The following is a 23,660-nucleotide window of genomic DNA, read 5'->3' on the forward strand; positions in this document are numbered from 1 at the left end:
ATTGAAGTAAGAAGGCTTCCTAATGCTTTTGCTTTCATTCCTTCGCCCTACAAATGGAGGCAGGATTTAAGAGACTTAGTCACTTTCTCAGCAGTGGGAACCTCATTGCAAAAGGAGAAGGCAGCCCACTAGGAAGTAAAGGCCACTTGGCATGAATCGGCCTTACTCACCAGAAGCCCGCAGCCAGCTCCCACCCACTGCTTCCATTCAAGTTGAAGGATGGAGCAGTGAAGATGCTCCAGACGCAGTGAGATTGGAGAATGGTAAGCCTCAAACTACACTCAGAAGCAAGAATTCAAGAAAAGAAGGAGGGCCGGACAGTGGTGGTGCTCGCTTTTAATCCCAGCACTGGGGAGGCAAAGGCAGGCAGATCTCTGTGAAATTGAGGCCAGGCTGGTCTGCAAGGACTAGTTTTGCACAGGTTCCAAAGCTACAGAAAAACCCTGTCTTGGACCGCCTACCCAAAGGAACACGTAAAGTACAGCTCAAACCAGACAGTGCCCTGTGATCCCTGCTTTCTCCTCAGCATCTGCAAACCTCATCATTCCCAGTTGGGATAGTTCATATCATGGGTTCATAGCATATCATTGATGCTTTTGTTTTCTTTTTAAAGAGGAGCTGCTCCATAATTACATTCTGTTCTGTATTTACATGCCATCTCACAAAGGCATGATGCTGTCCCCATTCCTGTCTGGATCACAGGCCGGGCAGAGTTGCTTGTGTACCCTTCCCCACGCTGCAGTGTTTCTTCCTATAAGCCATGTCTCAGCACTCCTCCTACACATCGCTGGTAGCTGCCCAACTCTCCTTCCAAGGTGACTTGTGAGCACTGTGTTTGAGTTTGGAATTTACTTCAGTACCCAGGACTGCCCCAGAAATGACTGCGAATTCCACCAAGGTACACTGACTTGAACGACTATTAGGATGGGATTGGTGGAAGAATCTCCTAAGTGGACGATGGAAGCTATTCAGCCATCCCCCGTGCACTGTCCTTCCCAATTTTATAAAGATGCATTTTTGTTGTTGTTGTTGTTGTTGAGTAACTGGAAATACGAGAATTTCATTTGAGGAAATGTTCACAGCTGCTGACTTTTGATAGGGAATGCTTTCAGCCGATATACCAAATGAATATGTGATCTCATCTTTTTAAGAAATAGGTTAATTGCCTTAGGCAGGTAAACCAAACATAAGGAAACAGTTCCCACAACCTTACCTAGTTTGTAAAGCTCATAGAAGAATAATCCGAATCTGCTGGTGTTATACTTGTGTTTAACTTGTTGTTAAAAAACAAACTGTTTAAAAATGAGTACAAGAAAGAAATAATTTAGGGAAGGAGCAAAGAAAAAACCAATAATAAAGAGTGGACAGCGGGATCTCGGTGTTTCCTGGTTTCAACAAATTAACTGGTTGAATTAAAAACTCTAACGTCATACATTAATTAAGGGATGATCACTACCGGCTTGTTATGAATGAAAAAGGGTAAATAAAAATAACAACACTATAAAAACCTTTCTGGCATCCTCACATTAGAATAGAGATCTTGTTTAAGTCAGTGTGTTTTATCTTAAAGGAAATTCAAAGCTATATTTTGTGAAATCACAAATTTTATTATTTTCAAACTTTGATATGCAGTGCCATACCTTTAGAAACACGTGCTTGCTGGGGGTCATGTTCCTCGCATCAATCATTAGTCACCAAATGACTTACACCGTGAGCTCAGTCTTTGTGCTCCAGTATCAGTACCCTGTAAGTGCGTGACGCTTGTCTGATATTATACAGAACTTCCTTTGGTCTGTCATCAGCCCTGAGAGAAACTAACCCAGACTGTCTTCTAAACGTGCAGCATTGAAACAGAGCTTCCTGGGTACATCTACAATACTATAACAGGGAAAGGCCAGCATACCCTAATGATAGAGCCCAGAACAAAGGTTTAGAGCTTGTTTGGGGTTTAAATGTCAAAAGATTTAAGCATGTAGACCAGGTAAAGGAGCTCTGTAACAAACATGCACCCCCCCCCCAGTACACAGGGGAAGGTGGGCAAGCGCCAACGGCTTGATACCTGCCAGGTGGATCTTTTTATTGGATACAAGAGCAACTGTAGCAGGCACTTATGGCATAGTCTATAATTATTCAAATAGATCTTGCCGCTGGCCACCCACTACATTTTTCTGTCTGCTCCCAAGTGCTATGTTTAAATTCCAATTCCCACCTTGATGGTTTGACGCAATTTGGAGGTGAAGAATTGAGAAGGTAACTAGGTCACAAGAGAGGAGCCCTTATTACAGATTAGTTCATTTATTAAGGGGACTCCCAAGCTCACAAGCCCTCTCTCACGATATGAGAATTCGCAGTTAGGCATCTAAACATACATGAGGCCTCTAACCAGATCCCAACTCTTCTGACACTCCAATCTCTTTTGTCCTCCTGACTAGTGAAAAACATTTTTTTGTTATTATTATAAGCCATTAACTGTGCGGAATTACTTTTACAGACACCAGAAATCCCGGATGTACCTGATTTGAATGTTTCCAAGTCCAAGTCTTAATTTAATAGGTGGGGGTTAGTTCCTATTAGCTGAGAGACTTCAGTAGAATCTGAGAATGACCAAAATTTATTCACACCCGTAATGAACATTTACCCATATCCACTTTATATCTGATACTATACAGTCATTATAAAAGGACCAGTGTCTTCTTGGACCAGGTAAGTCACAAATCTGCCATCACTAGCAGTTTGGGACGCTGGAGGTGCCAGTATTCACACAACCCTGCCAACTCTCTAAAGCTACTAACCCAGAAAAACGAGCAACAGTTAGAGCTCTAACAGGATTGCAAATAAATGGATATCTAAATGGAAGAAGAATGAGGGGTACATAGAAACCAGCCAGAGAGCTGAAGCCAGACAGCTAAAAGATCAAACTGTTCACCTCTAAAGGAAGAGGGAAAAGTAGAGCTGAAAGGTTAAATAAAAACAGAAAATCATTCTGTCCAAAGAAAGCTAAATATATAGATGTGCATGTGGATTTGCTAAAGGCAGAAAGTAAAATATGTCCTATGTTGTTTCCTAATGTGTCAATGAAATACTGGAAGTAAGTTTCTGATTGACTCTTACTGCTTACAAATATGAAAAGATATATTCAGGAAAGCAAGTTTAATACATGCATGTGTTCGTTCATGGATGCTCGGTTTGGGTTGTCACATCTATCCAAAGTTTGTTGGAGAAACACAACACAATACCACTACTGACAGCCAAATGTCTCTTCCCTCTACCCCCACTGAAAGACAAGAGAACAAGACTGAATTAGGTGCTGAAAGGTCTCTCAGGAGTCTGAGGTGCTCCAGAGAGTACAGATGCAAGAGCTCAGTGAGTGGTATTCTAAGTATTCTAAGTCTCTGCAAAGCCCAGGCTGATGGGTGAGAGAAAATTCAACTTTGGAAAATCTACTCTTTCCATGGGAGACATGAAATGGTCCCCAGCAGATCTATGTGGGACTGTCATGTCTGTTTCAAGAAGTAGTTAGATGTTTGTAACTCACAAAGGACATCTCAACAGAAGCCAGAATCCTGGAGTGAAGACACGAATCCGAATGGAAGGAGGGGTTAGCTGTGGAGGCTAATGTTTCAAAGACCCTGATATATCTCTGGAGGGAATTCTATTGTTTCTGTATAAATATGTTTTCTTTTTACTGGAGAAATACCTTGAAGCATCAGTTGATGCTGAGACGGAGAACTCAGAAGGAGGTCCTTTGATCTGATTGCAAAGGGCAGAGAGAAGAAAGACTGACAGCTGTCAGTGGTCGAGGGTGCAGGCCAGTTGCCAGCAAGAAGTGAGAAGGCCATTGTGGATGTTGTATCAGTCATGCTGAATATAGAGGCATCTCAAGAAAAGATAGGGATCTGGGATTAGAGAGGGATGGTGGGGGTGGATAGTATTTCTACAACAGCAGCATGCTTTGAACCTAGAGGAGAGAGGCTGGAGGCAGAGCCGGCAAAGGCTACAGGCTTCCTTCCCAACAGTTGCATCCCCTACAAATGAGGCTCCTTCTTGAAATTTCAGGGTCAAAGAACAAAGAGAAAGGCACAGAGAGGAGAAAGTTCAGGAGAGCAACGGAGGGTGGTTTCCCTGTCTTCTGCAGTGATAAGGGGAGGCCAAGGTGCTGGATGGGAAGGAGGTGCCAGCCTCCTTCCTGTCCAGGGCTCAGTTTAGTAGCCCTCTCACCACATACCCTCTCCCAGACACCATTCCCAGCCATGTCTGGAAAACGTTCCTACCAATCTCGGTTCCTTGCCTTCAGTATGAAGTGTGCAGCTGGTGACCTGATGCTCGCAGGTACCCATTTCTGACCCGTTGTTTTACATTAAGTGGCCATCCCTGCTCCAGTCTCCCCAAAATGCAGCACCTTCTCCTCCTACCCCCACCCGCCTGGGCAAGCACCTTCTTCTCAGTTCCTCCCTCAAATCTTTGAACCACAGAGACAGACTGCTTGTCACATCAAATCACTCCTTAGTCAAGACACCCACTTATCTACCCTTGCCTGCCCACTTTTCTTAGGTGGTTTATTTCCTTTACGGTTTAGGAAAAGCCCGGCTTTGTGGGCTGACATCGAGATGGTTGTGCATTTTGTGAGATCAGTGTTTTCCCTATTGCAGTGTCCTTTTACTTCTAATTAAAACCTCTCCCTGCCTCTTCCTATAAATCAGGGTGGTTTGCATGTAACATTAGCAAGTACCTAGGGGGACTCCTAGGAGAGGCTGGGACACCTTGGGGCCAGGTGGCTTTTGTCTGCCACCAGGGAAAACCAAGGAAGCCTGTGATGGGAAGCTCCTACCTGAACTTCAGCTTTCTAAAGTGGGATGAATGTCACACCAAAGAGGTTGGAAGCTCTGCCTAGACAAACTGTCAAGTTAAAACAAAAAATATACCAAGCTCCCAGTTAGCTAGAAGGGGTTGTGCTTGGGGACCCTGTAGGGAGATAACGCAGGAGCAAGGGGAGGGGGCAGAACTGGGGGGTAGAAAGGGAACCAGTAGAAATCGCGCTTCTGGTAGATCAACAAAGGTGGGAGAGAAAAGTGTGGGTGGTCTTGTTGATCCAGTACCCCGAGGTCCCTCCATGGCGGCAGCGGTGGCTGCGGTGGCCAGAGCAGCAGCAGTGGAATCAGCGAGCGGGACGGAGTTAGGACCGCTCGGAGCGCCCAGGTCTCGAGGTAGTATAAGGTTTTTGCAATCCTTCCACTCGCTGGCAGTTGCAGAAGATCTGCTTTTTAAGTGAGAAGAACACGCCACCCCTCCGAGGGCTGCGGCTTCCCGGGGCTGTTTCCTCGCTCATCGCTTTGCCGGCCCCTGGCGCTCACTCGCTAATTCGTCCGCGCCCCTAAGTTTGCCGAGAGGTGGCTGCGGGCTGGGAGCAGGGTCCCGGCCGGGAGCCGCGGGAGGGGGCTGGGAAGCGGCGAACCGCAATCCAGAAGCATCTTGGGGCCATGTATATTTCATCAAACGGACTTTGGGTGCGTCGCGTCTCGCAGCCATCAACGCTATGTGCAGTGACATTTCTGACTTGAGTGGAGGAATGCGCGAAGGAAACCGGGGCGAAATTGCTTCGAGAGGATCTTCTTGGCGCCAAGGCTAATTGTCCTGATTTATGTCGCTTCTGACAAAAAAGAAAAAAAAAGATCCAACATCTTCATCTGAAATAAAATGAAAGCGGTGCCAGGCGGGATAGAACCGCCCGGCCGCTGGTTCTGATCCCCCGGGATCGGGGGGAAAATCGTTCTGCGGCTTAAAAGAAAAGAAAGAAGAAAGGAATAGAAATAGAGAAGAGAAAAAAAACCCACAGTAAAAGTTTAAGGCGAGAAGTGGCGGTGGCGGCGGCGCGGGGAGACTGTGAGAGGAGAAGGCTGGTGAGACCTCGGAAGGCGGCGATTTGGTTCCTAATCCCACTGTATTTTTGGAGGGAGAGGCACCTTTCTCATCCTCCCTTCCTCTCCGCCCACCCCTCTCCCTCCCCCTCATCTACCTGTCAAAGTCACTGATCTTTTGCATTTTGGAAGAGGACGTCAACGGGAAGGAATTCCCCTGTCCGGGTCCCGGCTCCGAGAGGGGGCGACGCGCAACGAGGCTGCCCCAGGGGCGCGAGGCCAAGGTAACTGGGACGGGAGGCGCCGGGCGCCGTGGGGTCTGGGGCCGTGGACTCCTCCTCCCCGCGGCCCGCAGGACGCTTACAGTGTGGGGGACGGACCCCGGGGCTGCGGTGTTGGCGACTCGGGTCCACACCCGCGGCGTTCCCATTCCACCCGAGCCCCGTGCGCTGCCAGCGGGTCCCCGCAGCTGCGGTCGCCGCACCACGCGGGACCAAGCTGGGCAGGGCCGCCGCCCCGCGCCGACGGCTCAGCTCCCGCCCGGCACGGGGCCAGTGGGGGGCCCGGGTAAGTGCAACTGACTGACTCCAGCGACCCGCACCTCTCTGGGTGGCCCCTCTCCATCAGTTCCCTCCCTCCCGCCATCCCTCCCTTTGCCAACCCGTGGTGCCCGCCGAGGGCGGGAGGGGCGATCCGGGTGGGCGAGGAACTTTGGAAAGCGCCTTAAGGAGGCAGCGGAGCCTGTGCGCACTCCGGAGCCCTCACCGCTCACACCCACACTACATCCCTGGCGTGCGCCTTGCACCGGGTCGCTGGCTGTTGCATCCGGAGCCTCCATCCACCCACCCGCAACGCGCCGCGCGCTCAGTCTCCCACACACACACCTGACCACACACATCGCACAGGCGTTTTTCTTTTTTTAATTATAATTTTCCTTTTTTTCAGTTTTCTCATCAGGGAAAAATAATAAATAAAAACTTGCCTTGTTTCTCGCCCTGTGAAGAGCTTTTGAAGTCCCCTCTTTTAATCTCCTTTATTGGTGTGAGATTAAAGCGTTACTACCACACAGTGTACAGCTTGGGAGGGAAGAACGTGGAAGGAGGGAAAGACAGCTTTGGAAAGCTGGTGGGAGCCTTTTCTCCCCTACTGGTTTCTCATTATGAGTTGATGGATTCGGCTAGAGACATGGAGTTTCTCTCCGCTACGGATCTGTGGATATCTATATATAATACAAATAATAGCGAATATTATTGGGCCCAAAATATCCAATTAAGTGATTCATAGGAGAGAAAACTTGATTTTTTTTAAAAAAAAGAAACTGCGCCCTCTGCTGTTTATTTTGGTAACCTCATCCAGAGACTTTCTCTCCCCCCCCCCCCCCCCCAACTCCAGTCTCCTTATGAGTAGCTGTCATTTTACAGGGCCTGGAAGGAAAATCCTTCGAGGAAGGGGGAGGCCGATTTTAAAGCTATTTTCTGTGGAAAAGAGCAGTCAGAGTTGCCCCAGCTGCACCAGGTACAGGTTTATAGACCGCAGGTCCTCTAGTTGCCCTCTCTTTAGTGCCCCTTTCCTTACAAAGGAAAAAGCAAGCAACTTCCCAGCACAACACTTTGTCACTCTTCGGAGTGGAAAATTCTGAGCAAGACTCAGAACTCCACTAAACATATGGCGAATCTGGCAGCAGCTTTGCTCTGGAAATCAGGCCTCGTTTTATGACTGAAAAATACTAAAAGTTTTCCTTTCTTAACAGAAGAAAGGAAAAAAATAAGAAAGCAAAGATGTTTTCCTCAAAATCATTTGTTCAAATATGCTTGCTAGAAAGTTTGGCATCGATGTTTTATGAGGGCAAGGATTTCCTGATTGTGTGGCTTTTAGAGAGCAAAGAACCTCTAACCTGCAAGGAGGTTTGCAAGTGTTTCGTACTTTGTCCCTCTGCCTGCCTTACCCAGCAGCTTTGCTCCTTGATGGAGGGAAATCAGCCCAATAAAGGTCCAAGAATATTTTGAAACACAAGAAACTTTCAGTCTTTCAAGGGAAACCAGGGTGCAAAGGAGAATCACATCACACATTTCACATGCCAAGCTGTCCCACTTACACATATAAGGGGAATGTTTTCCCTTCCAGATGCCATGACGTGCAGTTATGGTACTTTCGCCACTGAGTACCAACATGAAGACATCCAATGTTTCATGTATTTGGCTTTTAATTTGTTTGCAGTCCCTGTGGTTGTATTTAAGAGGAATCTCCATGCTTTTTTTTTAAAAAAAATACTATTTTTATTTGTGCATGCCACTGTGTTCCTATTTAGAGTTTTGTCAGTCGGTCATGTGAGTTCAAGTGGTTCTGGCTAGCTTTGCTTTGTTTTGTTTTGTTTTTAGGAGACAGCTAATGCATGTTGAAGTTTATTTCACATATTTACCGGGGATAGCAAATATATGCCTTTGCTCCTGTCGGTTTTCTGCAAAATATCAGGCGGTGCCATTAAACAATTACACCACTGTGCATTTAGCTGGTAGGTATTGTAAATAAAGATTTGAAGAGAATTTGTGAGTAACAAAAGCACAAGTCACTAGGAAGGCAATAAAATTTCATACACCTTAGAAAAACGAGTATATGTTAGTATTTAAACGTGTACATGTATGTATGCGTGGATTATGTTGTGTTATGGGGAAGTAAGTGGTTTAACATACTTTCAGAAAGTAATTTTAATTTTAGAATCTGGAGCTCTGTTTCAAACTTCAAGTGGGTGTAGAATTTTTCAGCTGTGTCTGTGGAAGCTTGTATTTAACTTCCCTATATTAGAAGGAAGTCTCTATCGTTCATCTGACAGTTGAATGCCAGGTTTTCTTTTTTTCTTTTCTTTTTTTTTTTTTTGAGGCTTACTTGATTCTGAAGTAATTTTACGCATTACTCCTCCACAAACATCCTGGAAAATATGTACTGACGTCCATCATTTTTATCTTTTGATGAAAATAGAAATATTTAAAATACCAATGTGTGCCAATCGGCTTTATTAAGATTCCCATGATTGTTTTGTATAATACTCAGTCACTTATGTGTAAAGCATGTTGGAATTGTTGCATCACATGTAAGAGTCCTTACATTTTTGAGATAGTTAACAGATAGACAGGAGCCTCTGTTCCTCATGAAGAAACCAAAAGATTCCCTTTTCACAACTAATGGACGTGTGCAAAGAACATTAAATGTGTGTGAATGTTTGACCTCACTGTGATTGTGTTCACAGCTGCCAATCTTGACAGATTTGGGGGTTTGTATATTGTTTCCCCTTTATTTTCTCCAGTCAATGAAATGTGGTTATCTGTAATTTTCCTTCAGTTTATATCCATTCAGAAACTTGTAGCTTTATAAAAAGTCTTAATGTCTGCACAGAATGAGTCAATAGCTGTCTATTTCAGGTGCCCCGATGAGCTACATATTTATGGAATATTTAGCCTATTACCACACCCCCACTTCCTAGTGGGGTTATATAATGAAAGAATGCTGAAATCCAGCGAGAGTTGGTAGATTTACTGACAATATTTTTCTCTCAGTTAATGACATTGGTAATTCTTTGAAACTATAATGGCTTATTATTTTAATCATTATTAGTTTGCATAACATTTTGGAGCCATTTTTTCTGATAATTGGAAGGGTTTTTTTAAATCTCTTCTGCATAACTAATTCAAGGCAGGAGGGACTTAGCTGTTGAATCTTGGAAAAATGTATGTTTCATGGATGCAAAGTCATTTTGTAGCCTATTTTAGTCCTGATCAATAATACCTATCAACCTGAAAGCCATGTAATTTTGTGTAGTTTTTCATTGGCTCTGCAAATCCATATGCCAGAGATCCATGGACTTGTCATATATTCATGGGGAAAAATTTAAACACAAAGGATTTCTTACTGCTTCAGCTCATAGGTAGAGATGGTGTGTCAGTCCTTGGTTGTTCTGAGTTCCCAGGTGGGGAAAGTGCAGATTTAGTGCTGGAGCTGCCCAGGGATCTTCTGAAGTTGCCCATATCCAGATACTTGAGACAAACTCACAGTATCTGGCATTCAGGAAGGGATCCATTTGGGACACTTAGTCCCCAGATATGTCTGCCATTGGCTGCCCATCCCCTGATGAATTTGTCTAGCCATTTGCAGTCATGACCTAGCTTTTAAGAAGACAACATTGATATTTTTAACCTGGTATAGAGGAGAGCCAGCTGGAAATCAGCAGCACTAAGTGTTGGAGGTGGTGGTGTAAACAATATTCTCTTTGAACAATATTATTTTCTTTGAAAAAAAATCCCATAATTTCACTATTACCACAAATCTGTGATTCTCATAAGGCGTCTTTGTCACTAAAGTTTATAGATTTTGAATCCTTCTGAAATGAAGCAGAAGGATTTATTTGATAGCTTCGATGGTAGTGGGAGGTAAGGAGATTTTCATATGAGGGGTGCAAAAGAAAGGGCGCTACAGACTTTAAAGTTAGAAGGGAAAATATAATTACGCTAAAGAACAGTTTATGACTGTGCTCTGATTTACATTACACCGTGGTCAATACCTTTTTCCATGTCAATGGGAGCTCATTAAATGTAAATTCTGCAGCCCAACTGAGTTACACCATATTAGTGCTTGCCAAAGCTTGACATTTTTAATACATTAATAATATGTCTGTAATGTAATGGAAAACTATTAATCACAACTGGTTAGGTGCCAGAAATTTAAGCTGTAATTGGCTGCCTCTTGTCAAGAATGTCTGTCCCACAGTCCCGCAACTGCCTCATATTCAAATATCTTGCACCCCTCTGCATTTTTCCCTGTCAGTTCTCCAACTTCGATCAATGATGTAGTCCGTAATTTTGTGTAATGACCATCGTTACAGTTCTGGTAGACTATAATGAGAGTCCGCTGCCTTGGCAGTGCTGTCGTCAGGACGTGGTAACAGGTACATGCGTTTCCTTAGTGCCCACAGTTTCACGTAGCAATATATCAGATGAGGTCACTGAAGTAAAATAGGCATGAGAGCAGAGTAACAAAGAATAGGTGGTTGAAGGAACAGTGTTGGTTAAAAAGGGTGAAGAGTACTCTCCAGCATCATTTAAGACTGTATACTTGAAATGGTCTTTTAAAAACAATATTAGAAATTAACCAAGCCTTCCCTCAATTCAAACTTGAAGCCATGGGTTCCAGGTCTTTAAGATTATATTGTTCCTAATTTACAGATTGCTGGATTTTGAAACTAAAAAGGTGATGCTAATAATTTTGGAGCTAGAAGATTTTATACTACCTCATCTCGAATGCTCCTTTTCTTCACTTTCCAAAGTGTTTTCTTCCTGTATAGTAGATGTAGTAAATATAGTTGAAAATTGAGTCTGGGAAATGTACATTTCTTTCATCTTAATGCCTTTTCAGGTTATTAATCATCAATGTGTTGGCTGTTTCAGAGAACACCAACTTAATGAATCTAAAAACAAACAAACAAGCAAAAAGGCAGAAAAGCTTGTGTAACCACAATACATGCTCCAGGAATGTTTTTTTTTCTTTTCTTTTTCTTTCTTTTCTTTCCTCTTCTTTTGTTTTCATTCTAGCTTAAGATTTCCAAATGCATGCCAAGAACAGTGTCAAAGTCACAAAACAGTAGATGTAAATCTGTAGTTTACACATGTTTAGACACATTGCTAATTATTACTTCATGGAAACTCAAATATTCAACACTTTTCCTAATAGAAAATATCACAAATTGCAGCTGTATGATAACATTTTATGAATTGAATATAATGAAAATTGCACTTGCATCCATAAAGCAATTATTATAAATTACTTTGCTATGGAAACACAATTCAACCATCTGTTGGCATTTCATAGTCTCTGTGGCTTAGTTCATTTTAAGATGGTGCATTATTTAAATATAGTGCATTCCCTTTATAAAATTGCTTAAAGATAGCGAACTTCCTTATTTAAACTGTTTAATATGAATCGAAGAGTCTATAATGGAAGTTCCCAAAGCTATAGGTTTTTTTATTTTGTTTTTTTAACTAAAAAGTTGTTAATAATTTGAAATAGGATTATAAACCAAATAGCTAACAAAGTGTACTTTCACACCTGGGTTTCAAATGTTACCATTTGTTAGGATCTGAAGAGTTGAAAAGTTCCTAGTGGACCTCATCAGTGACTTGCATCTGTAAGTTATACAGTCTGCATTATCAGTTTACCCAAAGTGCATTGAAATGGAGATTTTTATTTTCTTTTAGAATTAGCGCCCTGTTATTCTGCTTCATGGCCTGTTAGCTCGCCCTCAGCTATTTTTATATGTGCATTTTAAACTGTGTGTTTTACTATGGAGCTTTCGCTTTTAAAGCACAACCTAATATCCACCTTTGGGACAGATTCTCTCCCGTTACAGAAGGTAGTCACAAATGCAGATAAGGTGGCTAGGAAAAAGATGCAGAAAGAAGATTCTTATGAAAGGAATATTTGCCCCCTTTGGTTTTATTTTTTTTTTTTGAGTACTTTCAGAGAACCCAATTATCTTTTTCAGTAAATGCAACTAAACAAAAGATGTTAAATTCTTCCAGTATAATGAGCAAATCCAGAGATAGGCTAGGCCAACAAGACCAGTTTTCACTCACCTGCCCCTAACAAAAGCTAAGAAATGTACAAGGAATTTGGAGAGTTTTAGGGTCTCTTTGCTAAAAGACGAAAAGCACCTAAGTCGTTGTCATTGCTATAAAGGCTCTCTTTGTCCCCATTGTTCTCCTGGAAAATCTATTAGCCAGCTATGAGGGCTGTTTAAATCCACAAGCTTTCTCTCTCTCAGTAGTTTAGATGGAAATAAAATTTTTGAAGCAAAAACCCGTTAACTCTCCTAGAACATTTTCATCTACCTTTCTTGTGGAAGAGTCAGATCTTTCATATTAAAATCCTCTCCAATATGGATGGGTACCCTGCTCATTCTATTAAGGCATCTAACTGAAGCTTTTCCATATTACACCAATTTGCTTTATATCACACCGAGCCTCCAAAATATCAATGTACCATACATTTCCTAATGCAGTGATTCCAGGGCAATAACTCTTACTCTTCTTGTTTTCATACAGGTGTTTGTGCCAGAAGAAAAAGAAAAATGATTGCTGGGAAGCAGATACAGAACCATAGACACTCATCCTTGTGCTTCAGATACTAATCCCTCATCGCACCTGAGCAGCCCCCGTGAGCCCTGAATCCCGAGGATCACTCAGGATTATCTGACATACAATGGGAGAGTCATCACTTTGCTAAATGATTATCTGCACCTGGACATCTTCCACAAACGTCTAATAGACATGTTCTACGAGGAGAAAAGGCTGCAAACTGTTAATGCCTAACTCAGATGCATGTTAGGCTTCCACCAAAGTCCTCAACGTACCCGACCACACTCAGTATCTCAGTCTCTCACGTTTGGTTTTGGAATCTGCTTTGAGACCTCAGAGTATTTTTTTTTAAATATACAGACCTACCTATATAAAGACACACACACATACAATATACTCATGCATATGTAAAGGAGACACTGACTGCAAATAAGACACGAAGACTGCCAAGATTTTAGAGATGTATTTGTCAAGATTCCTGTCGATCCATGCCCTGTGGGTTACAGTGTCCTCTGTGATGCAGCCCTACCCTTTAGTGTGGGGACATTATGATGTATGTAAAACTCAGATTTACACAGAAGAAGGGAAAGTTTGGGATTATATGGCCTGCCAGCCGGAATCCACGGACATGACAAAGTATCTGAAAGTGAAGCTGGATCCTCCGGATATTACCTGTGGAGACCCTCCAGAGGCATTCTGTGCAATGGTGAGGCGGTACTTTTGTGTAGAGTATTTCACATGAGGGGCATTCAAGTTCATGGGCAAGCAAAAGTGGCGAGTGTGAAGGCTCAGTTTGGCAGAGTCAAATTTGCAGGTGGCAGATACATGTTGAGAGGCTGGCATCATTCTCAGAGGAGGCTTGTCCTGTCTGGAGTTGCAATGCATCTGATGTGATTGATGTACCAGAACTTCCTGCTTGCTAGAAAGCCAAAAGTTTTCAATGACACAGGTGGAGTATGTATATAGTACAAAGCAAAAAGCCAAATTGATGGTCAAATTTTAGAATAGAAACTGAAGCGTTAGGTCAGCTGAATAATGTTAATGATGAAAACCCACGGGTAAACCGGTTTAAAGAAGGCACAGGTTTATTCTTACACATAGATGAAGCCAGGCTCAAATTCCCTAGTTCAAGATATTGAGATCTCCCGTTTCCTTTACCAGACAGCATCTCTGATAGGGGTTCCGCACTAAGGGACCCAGCAAGGTGGCAAGAAGGAAGGATGGTAGACTTTCTTAAAGGACTGTTCCAGAGGTCTTATTTGCCAACTCATGCATATCCTTACTATCAAGGCCTGCATTTCTGTGGGAAATTTGAAGGTGGATACTGAAGTGCTGCCAACATATTTGCTGAAGGCAATGGCCAGGGGGCATGTAAGTTTAGACAATAAAACGAGGAGTTATAACATTTGTTATTCTTGCGGTTTATTTGAGGCCTTTTCCAGGTGGAACATATCCTAGGAGGAAAGTAGTATTGGAGGAACATGTTGCATTTCCAACTAACATCGCAGCAGAAAATACTCCCTGCAAGGTGCTAATAAACAGATGGGTGATTAATAGGGTGTCTGTTAATGTGGTAAGGAAATGAGACAGTGTGTCCATTGGGTTTATGTTGTTGGTTTTTTTTATTGTAGGCAGTCTTTATTTGATGTAAGAACCGTGACCCCATTTTAATCCACATAACAGATATAACCATGCGGCAGGTTTTAATAGTATCTTACCTGACTTTATTATCTTGAACTTGGCCTGGCATTTTCAGGCTAGTGAAACTATTAATCAAAGCAGCGTCTGCTCGCAGTCCCCAGTGAGTCAAATTAACATAAGATTGTCTCAGGCGGGGCACTGTGAAAATGGTTTTGCAGCAGGAAACAATTTTGAGCAATAAAGAGTGTTTTCACCTAAAAGCTAAGGGCTTGCCATTTGTCAGACGTGCATTTGGGGACTGCTTTGAATTATAGTCTAAACCTGACTTGGTGGAGGGTGAGAGAAAGATCTTGGCTATTAGGTGTCACTATGGCTAAAGTGCCCCAAATGACTAAATATGTCAAAGAGAGAGCCCATCTCTCAGGGTAACAGGTTTGTGCTTCCGAAAGAAGTTGCGTTCTGCTGCAAACCGCGGGCTTTCAGCAAGGTTTATTCAAACGTATCAGTAAAACTCCAATAAATCTGTAAAAGAGCAGGGGCATTTGTCGGCCTTATATGAAGTCTTTAGTAATTCCCTGTGAAAGGTCAAATTTAAAATTTCATTGCAAATGTGGTGTGAAATTACTGTTTGCTTATAGGTTACCGAAGCTCCAGAGCCTGCGTTCTGGGCCAGACTTTCTTATCAAGAGCACTCCAGCCCTATCTGTTGGTCTCTGTGACACGTGGAACAATATGCCTCTTCTGGAATTGCTTAATAATTTACAGATGGAAGGGAAATACCGCATGTCCTTTGCCAGGGTGCAGTTTCTGCTCACACAGGTGCTCCAGGATGCCTTCAAGGTGTGGTTTGTGTGTGCTGCTTCCCCGAACTCACCTTTGGCTAGAGAACACTGGCTCAGCATCTCTCCTGCCCGATGTGTCCAGCATCTCCATACCTGTTCAGCATACCTGTTTCTCCCAAAAGAAGCAAGAAAGGGCACATGACAGAACTTTACAGGCTAGCTTTTCACAGGGACATGGTCTAAGGTCCTTAATTAAGTAAGCTAATTCCTATTAAGTTATTGGCTAAATGATGGTAAAGTACCCTGAGAAAAGAGAATTAAGGGTCTATTCCTAGGTTGGCCCTAAATGCAACTGTGTGACACACCTGTGTTCTACAGGAAGCCCCATCCAGGCTGCACTGTAGTGCAATGCCTACTCTAAAACACTGGTAGACTTTAACATGTCACTGGGCAGGGTGTAAGATTTCTGAGTTACCTATCAGTCATTAATTTGTATTCCTTAATGTGCATATGATTGGCATAGCAGATTTAATAATCTCCTTTAAATGTGAACTTTGGGACTATTAGTATGCATATTATATGCCAAGTTGGTGATAATGGCCCCAGTACAGCAAAACTTCCCTTCTGTAGCTGTGGATTTTCTCTAAAACGCCTTAGTGTAAGAGTTCTTGACACCGGCTGTAAAAGCATCGCGGGATGCTGTCATATCAGGTCTGCTGAGGAGCTCCTTAGCCCAAAGTCTAATGGGAATCCATAAAGTCACTTACGCTAGGACTTATGGGTTCTACGCTCCCTGACTCTCATTTCCATTTCGGCTCCTCCAGAGTCATTATGGCCTATTACATCACCGGAGCTGCCAAATAGACACAACCACTACTTAGCCCCTATATGTAAATGTTTACTGTAAGATGGCTTTGCCTCCTCAGCTAGGAACACTCTTATTGGTAATGACTCCAGGGAATCTGAACATAGAGAATACATTCAGTCATAGAAATATTCTCTAATGCCCAGAGTTAATGTTGTTAACATGAGTGGAGGTTCATTGGTATTGCACTGAAAATCTATGGTGCTGCCTTCTGTATTTTCTCTGTCAGTGTATGCCCATGACTACCCGTGAATGTTGCATTTATTTTAATGTGGAGTGAATTAGGAGGGGAAAAACAGCTTACGGTTCCATTTAATAACAGATCTCTGCTTACTAACTTGGATGCCCTATCTATGTCAAATCTTCTATGTCGAGTAATTTAAAATGGTTATACATTAATCATGTAAACACCATGAACAATAGTTTACTAGGAAAAAATTGCCTATAATAATGTAATAGAGGCTACATATGACTATAGAGCATGTGTGTGTGTGAATATCGTATATGTAGGTATGTGAGCGTATTATTTATTTGGAAAATTATTTGTTTTCTTTTTAGTATGGTACATCCCTTTACAAATTGACAGTGCCTAAAATTGAGCCTGTTTTTGTTATTGGGAGAAAACATGCAAGGCACCGGACTGGCTGCCTTTGCTTTTGCAGCTGAGGCAACCTATTTGTGTCGCTACTGTCCTTTCAGCCATCATACAAGCTTCAGGTGGCATGCCTCTGTCAGAGGACACAGGTCATCCAGTGACAATGGTTTAATTTGCATAAGGAGCAGATAGGATGATCTGATCCTGTGTGTCACTGAAGTGACAACACCGAGCTCTGACTTGGTCTTTGTGTTTAAATAAACATAGCTGTCAAGTCCCCCATGACAACACCCCGGTGGCTTAAAAATGGAAAAAATTATCTGCAATTATCTCCAGCTCACAGCTAATGCTCTGTATAACTTCAACAGAAACATTGAAAAGGAGCCTCGAGATGAAAGCAGCCATGCACATTTGTACAATTTATGGGGCAGAAGTGCTGATGACTGTAGAAATAGGAGCCCTCGCGTGCCGCCGTGGATTTCAGAGCCAGTCAAACCCAAATGAGAAAACAAAGATTATTAAAAAGTCTTTTGTGCATGTAATTTTGGCATAATGTTATGAGGTGGACATTAAATGTTTACCATGGAGAGTTTCAGCATCATTAATGTGGTATGCCTTTAATTACCAGCACACTCGTATGACTAAAAAATGGAGGAAATAAAGTCCTCCGAGGTGTACTTAGCGATACCCTCATTATGTTTACTGGAATAATTAAAAGAAAGAGCATAATTTTTCTAAATAAAATGTCAGACCTTGAAATGGAAATGGATTTTCTTGAGAAAATTTACTAATGTGTGCCTGTACTCTCGATAGGCATTCCTTCAAGGACCCTACCAGGTCTGTAAGTGTTCATTCAACATTGTGCGGTTTCTATTAAAAAGAAAATAGTTAGTGTAAGCCTTATGGATATAACATATTTCATTAGAGCCAAATGTAATTTATAAAGTAACAGGGAACTTTTATATTTTGTGATTTCAGATGAACCTGTGGGGCAAATAGTTGACAATGTAGAGACTTCAAGGCCACACTTGGCTTAAATTTCTTATTTGACAAAATCTTGGGTTTCCTTCTGGTGGCCATCAGGTGGCCTTTGAGAAATTAGTATGATAAACTCAATTACATTTTTTTCAATGACAAGGGATTAATATTAATTTTCCAAAACCTGGAAGTGACATTGATTTACAGAATAAATTAATAGTCTTAAAAAATGGACTCTGTTCCCATGAATCAGAATTTGATAAGTGAATGAAGTTTTAATACCAGTGACATCTTTCATTTGAACTGATTTACCCCTTAAATTATGGCAAGATGGAGTCTTAAGAAAACTTCTGGTTTTCCATTGTTAACACTTCTTTGTTAGCGGTTCATTATTTAGACTTATTTCTCAGAGATGACTAATTTACACTGAAATGATTATGTGAGTGATTTATCACCTTGTTGAGGAACCTCTTGTTGAGTAGCTCACACAGCTCCATTTTATCTAGGGTATCAAGTCTAAAGTGCTCTACCTGCCTCATCACTCTGGCTAAACACAGTCTACCAGTACCTTCCATTAGGTATCTCTGACCTGCTTAAGCCTAGCAACCTGATAGGAAAGGAACTCCTGCACTTCAGTTGAAACTGCACTGGTTTGGTAGAGTTAGCATTGGTTTAGAGATATGGAGGAGGTCATGAGAAGGAGATGATAGCATTTATAGCCTGGACAACAAAATTAAATTAGTGCAACCCACGTTATTTATTGTTACCTAATTGCATTTTCTTTTCAGAGAAATTAAATTTATTTATTTTTATCATTGGTATTGTTAGTGAGCACATGGACACACATGTGGAGGTCTGGGGACAACATTTGAGAGCTGTCTTTTCTTCCAGCATGGGTGCCAGGAATTAAACAAAGGTCCTCAGTCTTGCTTAGCAAGTGGTTTTACCCTTTGAGCCACTGAACCATCTGGTCAGCGCTTCGTTAGTATTTCCTAGCTGTCTAAGTGCTCTTGTCTTTTTCGTATTAATGTTTCACTCATTTTATTCCAGATCGCTGGGTGCAGAGTGAGGAAGTACAAATAGCGCACACGAGCCCTAGTGGTAGTGGTGAGAATTACACCCAGCAGTACTTGGAGATTGTCCACCAAAGAAGTAGTCTAGAATGATATTAACATAAAGTCGTATAGAGTCAAGGGGAAGAGAAGACAGAGAAAAAGAGCAGTCAGAATTGAAAAGGAGCATATAATTTTACAGCATGCCAAAGAACCACTAAGAAAAACGATTTGGTTGTTAAATGCCGAATGTTTAACTCTGTCGGAAAAGAAGTAGAAGAAAGGCTGACTGGAATAGTTAGGCACCTAGAGCATTTCAGTTACAGGCCAGTGACCTGGTAAATGACAAGAGGATTTCCCGTATCCTCCAGGACATAGAGGAATGAGGTCATTTTGTACCACTTTACAAGTGTGAGAAGGGCTGAGGATGTAGCTCAGTGGTAGAGCACTTTCTTAGTGCGTATGAAGCCCTGGGTTCCACCGCCAGCACCACTCAAAACTGACATAAATATTCAGTGATTATCATCAGTACTCTGGAACAGGTACTAGTAATATATCACGCAATATTGAAATGCATGAAAAATTCTGCTTCTTTCCTTAGGTATTTCACATAATTTACTTTATACAATTAGGATCATATCACACCTGTTTTTTCACACTTGTTTTTATGTATACATTGTCATCATTTGGTTGCCATCTCCTCTTTAAATTGTGATTTTAAAAGCTATGCATATTCCATATATAGCTTTGCCATAGTGTATCTTCCTACCTGGGGTGGGGGGGAATCTTGTTTCTTTACTCATCAGAACAGTATAATTTAACTTAAAAAACCTGTCTCCCACATACCAGGACTTCAGGGTTAAAAGGAAGTGTCTCTGTGTGATTGAGGTAAAATCCAATAGAAGGGTCATCTTCTTATGTCCTCAAGAATTGGATGGTCACTCACTGGGAACCAATCTGTATATCAGTCATGAGATGGAAAGTCTCCTGGGGATCAGACAAATCATTGTCTCTGAGCTTTGCTCTCTTTTGTTGGACTTGAAGAAACCATGGAAGTAGATGTGATGACCTTGTATACGTGGTCCAGAATGAAGTCAGGAGACCTCTTTCCAAACAAAGTGCAGAAGACAAATAAGTTACGTGCCGTATACTGTGTGTCTGTGGATTTAAAGTGACCCACAGTGATGGCTACATTTTATATTAGAATTCAGTAAATATACACTATCCATATCATAGCCAAAACAGAATCTTTACAATATAGGGTTTACCCTTTCTGTGTGCTGTGCTCTTATCCTTAATCTGAACCACAGATTATGTGTGGTACATATTCATCTTTGGAACTTGCTTAAAGATTTAAACATTTATAAAAATATTGTATATACCATTGCACAGCTTCTTTTCTTCTTTTCTTTTCTTTTCTTTTTTGGTTTTAGTTTTGGTTTTTAAAGGCAGGGTTTCTCTGAGTAACAGTCCTAGCTGTCCTGGAACTTGCTTTGTAGACCAAGCTGACCTGATAGAGATTCACCTGCCTCTGCCTCCCAAGTTCTGGGATTAGAGGTGGGTGCCACCACTGTCCAGCACATAATTTCTTATTTTAACTCAATATTATATTTTTACATATACCATTATGCAGTATGTTTACTCTGTGGACTTTTTCACTTATTCTTTCGTAGATGGGCGTTTAGGTGATTTGGTTCTTATATCTGAAGACACTTGACAAATGTTGCTAAATTGTCCACCAGAAAATTATTTAAGGACCATATTCCATATCATTAGCATATACGTATCATTATAAATATTTGAAAGTGTTCTTAAACTCTCTTGTTGCAAGGCTTTAGCAGATGAAAAAGGAGATACAATTAGCCAAGAAAATGAGGATTGAGTTATCCCGTTCCTTCCACTCTAGGAACTAGGGCTAGAAGTTCAAATTTTCACATTGTGATAAGGATGTATTTTGGAATGGAAGTGCCACTTCATTTTATTAAGCATGCATTTATTGATTTATTGCATTATTTTCCTAATGTGAAGGCTGATGTCTCAGTGTCCATTTGCCTGTCTTTATTTCTAACTACACTAGTTTTGTTGCTTGTAATTTTACCTTTTTTTCTAGAGAAGCCTCCAATATATATATATATATATATATATATATATATATATATGTGTGTGTGTGTGTGTGTGTGTGTGTGTGTGTGTGTGTGTGTACTACATAAAGCTGTAGCACAATTAAAAGCCGAAAGATAGAAATTGGGATTCAACCTGAGGTCATAAAAGCAAAACAGCCAGCCACTGGCTTTTACCTCTACCTCAGTCCAAATCTCTCCAGAAATCTCTCAAAATTAAACTGTGTGTGAGAGTTTTCTCCTCCCATCTTACATTCCTCTCTAGTGCTGGATTTAAAGGCATGCACCACTACTACCCAGTTTTTATGGCAAAAAAATTCAGTGTGGCTACTGGGATTAAAGGTGTGTATTACCACTGCCTGGTCTGCAAGGCTGATCAGTGTGGCTGTTTTACTCTCTGAATTTCAGGTAAGATTTAGTTATTAAAAACTCAAATGAAATATCACTACATAAAGCCTTTTCACACAAACTTCAGTTTTGTTAGTAAGTTCCAAGGGTGAGCATTCTTTCTGTCTAAAGGCAAGAGTTCCTTTCTGGGATTTCCCCACCCCTTTCACTCTGGAAACACCCTGAATTTCTGCCCTAGAATTTTCTTTTTAATTCAAAATTTTTTATTTATTTTACATACCAACCACAGTTTCCCCTTTCTCCTCTACTCCAGATCCCCCACCTCTTTTCTATGCCCCCACCTACTCCTCAGAAAGGGTAAGGCCTCAAATGGGGCGTCAACAAGCCTCTGCCTTAGCCGCTGATGTCAGGCTTCCACAGTCCTAGACTAACAAAGAACCTTCTGAGCATTCACATCCGTGTCTCCTCTGCTCATGTGTAAAAACTTCACAAAGGTGATATTTTCCTTGAGTTCATTTTCTTTTAGAATCTGAGTTGTTGAAGACAATTGCAACAATAACATATTCTTTGTGTGAAGCTGCCGTTGTAAAATTTGCTTAGGTTTTAATTTGCCAGACCAATGGGAATACATATTTTTTTTTCAAGTTATATTTTTCTTTTGCATTTTCGGAACTTCTTTCCTTACACTTGGAAAAAGTGCTGAAAGTTGTTTCTCAAGCATCACATTGGAAAACACGTTACTGAGATTGGCAGGTGGTCAGCGTCTTCTCATCATGCTGGGAATAGCTAGATTCTCATACTGCCTGTTCCATGGAAATTAAAGGGGTGAGCTGAGAAAGAAACCAGAATTGATTTTCACTCTTTGACCTACTTTGAAGCTGACTTCTAAAATATTAAATGAAGAGTTGAGCTGGGTATTGCTCCAGCGCAAAGAAAGCGCCCTTTGGTTCCAGGAGGTCAATGTCCGTGGAGCGGTCCAGGTGCTGTCATTATCATCAGGTCATGTCTGCCAATGATTTTCTACCATCATGTGTAACTCTTTGTTCCTTTTGCTGCTAATTTTGTTCCTTCCTGGAAATGATAAAATGGAGACATCAGATACACTTCCAAGCATGTTCTAGAAATTAGTCTTGTGTTTCAGCTTTGCTGTGGTTCTTCAGTGTTGGTTTGTATAAGGGAGGAATTAATATACATAGGTAGAAAAATAACTGAACAAGTGAGAGATATGAAGCCAGCTGAGAAGGTAAAAGACCATCCTAGAGAAAGAATTCTGTATTTCAAAGAAAGATATTTTAGCGTGTAAATAGGTACCAGATGAGATGAATGTAGGATGTGTAAAACTGGAAATTGTCTGACAGACATACACAGTCATGACAGTCTGTAGGTCACATAAACTTTGCAGTAGTGTTTCTCATTCATTCAAAAGTTGTGGACTGCTTGATATAAATCAGGTAGATTAAAGTCAACTAAATGATGGGCCATTTGAAGTCTCCCTGAGTAGAAGAGAATCCAGTTGATGTCTATACATGTTACAGAAAAAGATATATACATTATATAGAGAAAACGAGCTGCTGACCGATATGTTAATCCAAGATTGTTTATGTATGCATAGACTATGCCAGATGGATTATTGTTCTAATGTTTTGTCAGATTGTCTTATATGATGTGTTAGGGTGTGTTTCCTTTAATATGAGTATTATATGGACCACAATAATGCTGTGTTGATTCATCGTAGGGGTTGATGCTTTTTAAATGGCTGATGCACTGTGATAGTTACAGTAGAGCATCATTATTGCATGCTTGTTGAACTGAGTTTGTGCTACATTTTGCAGATTTGACTCGTAGCTGGTATTGATTTGATAAAGAACTTATTGGTGTCCCGCTTTGTATTAAACACTTGACTTCATTTGTTCCTATAATCTTCAAGTCTATCATTATCCTTGTAAGCAGATAAAGTAATTGACGCGTGAGGCTAAGTAATTTTTCCCTCTGGGGAGTAGGAATGCAATAAATGCCGGCATGCTGACACCCATGTCCTCCTCTTAAGCTATTCTATTCCCTCTTAATATTATCTATAGTGTATTTGAGAAAACCATGGCGAACACCATTTTAAAAATTATGCTTGTGATGTGGACTGTGAGCTACAATGCTCTGGTTTTGTTATTTAGGAAACCTTTTATCTGAAATAAACTCAGAAAATTGGATTCTGTAAACAGAGTGCACAGAATGTTGGAAATGCATATAATGTGATGAGAGTCTTCATTCAGGGGTAAGGCAGCCAATCAACAGTGTTTGCTTCTGTT

At 41.4% G+C, this 23,660-nt stretch overlaps 1 protein-coding gene across 5 annotated transcripts in view; it reads left to right on the top strand.

Annotated features, from left to right (window-relative positions):
- Positions 1-5,151: 5,151 nt before the first annotated feature.
- The window catches only part of Ntng1 (netrin G1), a 345,499-nt gene continuing 326,990 nt past the window's right edge, over positions 5,152-23,660 (top strand). Inside the window, exons 1-2 of one of the 5 annotated variants that reach the window (XM_085677807.2) lie at positions 5,152-6,139; positions 12,944-13,682. In XM_085677807.2, the coding sequence (XP_085533933.1) occupies positions 13,437-13,682 (246 nt within the window). In that variant the 5' untranslated portion in view covers positions 5,152-6,139; positions 12,944-13,436. The remainder of the gene's footprint in view (positions 6,140-12,943; positions 13,683-23,660) is intronic. The other 4 variants (XM_048443545.3, XM_085677805.2, XM_085677806.2 and 1 more) reach the window with 4 other exon arrangements.

The sequence above is a fragment of the Myodes glareolus genome, chromosome 17, assembly GCF_982192425.1.
Source record: "Myodes glareolus chromosome 17, mMyoGla1.1, whole genome shotgun sequence".
In the NCBI taxonomy this organism is placed as follows: Eukaryota; Metazoa; Chordata; class Mammalia; order Rodentia; family Cricetidae; genus Myodes; species Myodes glareolus.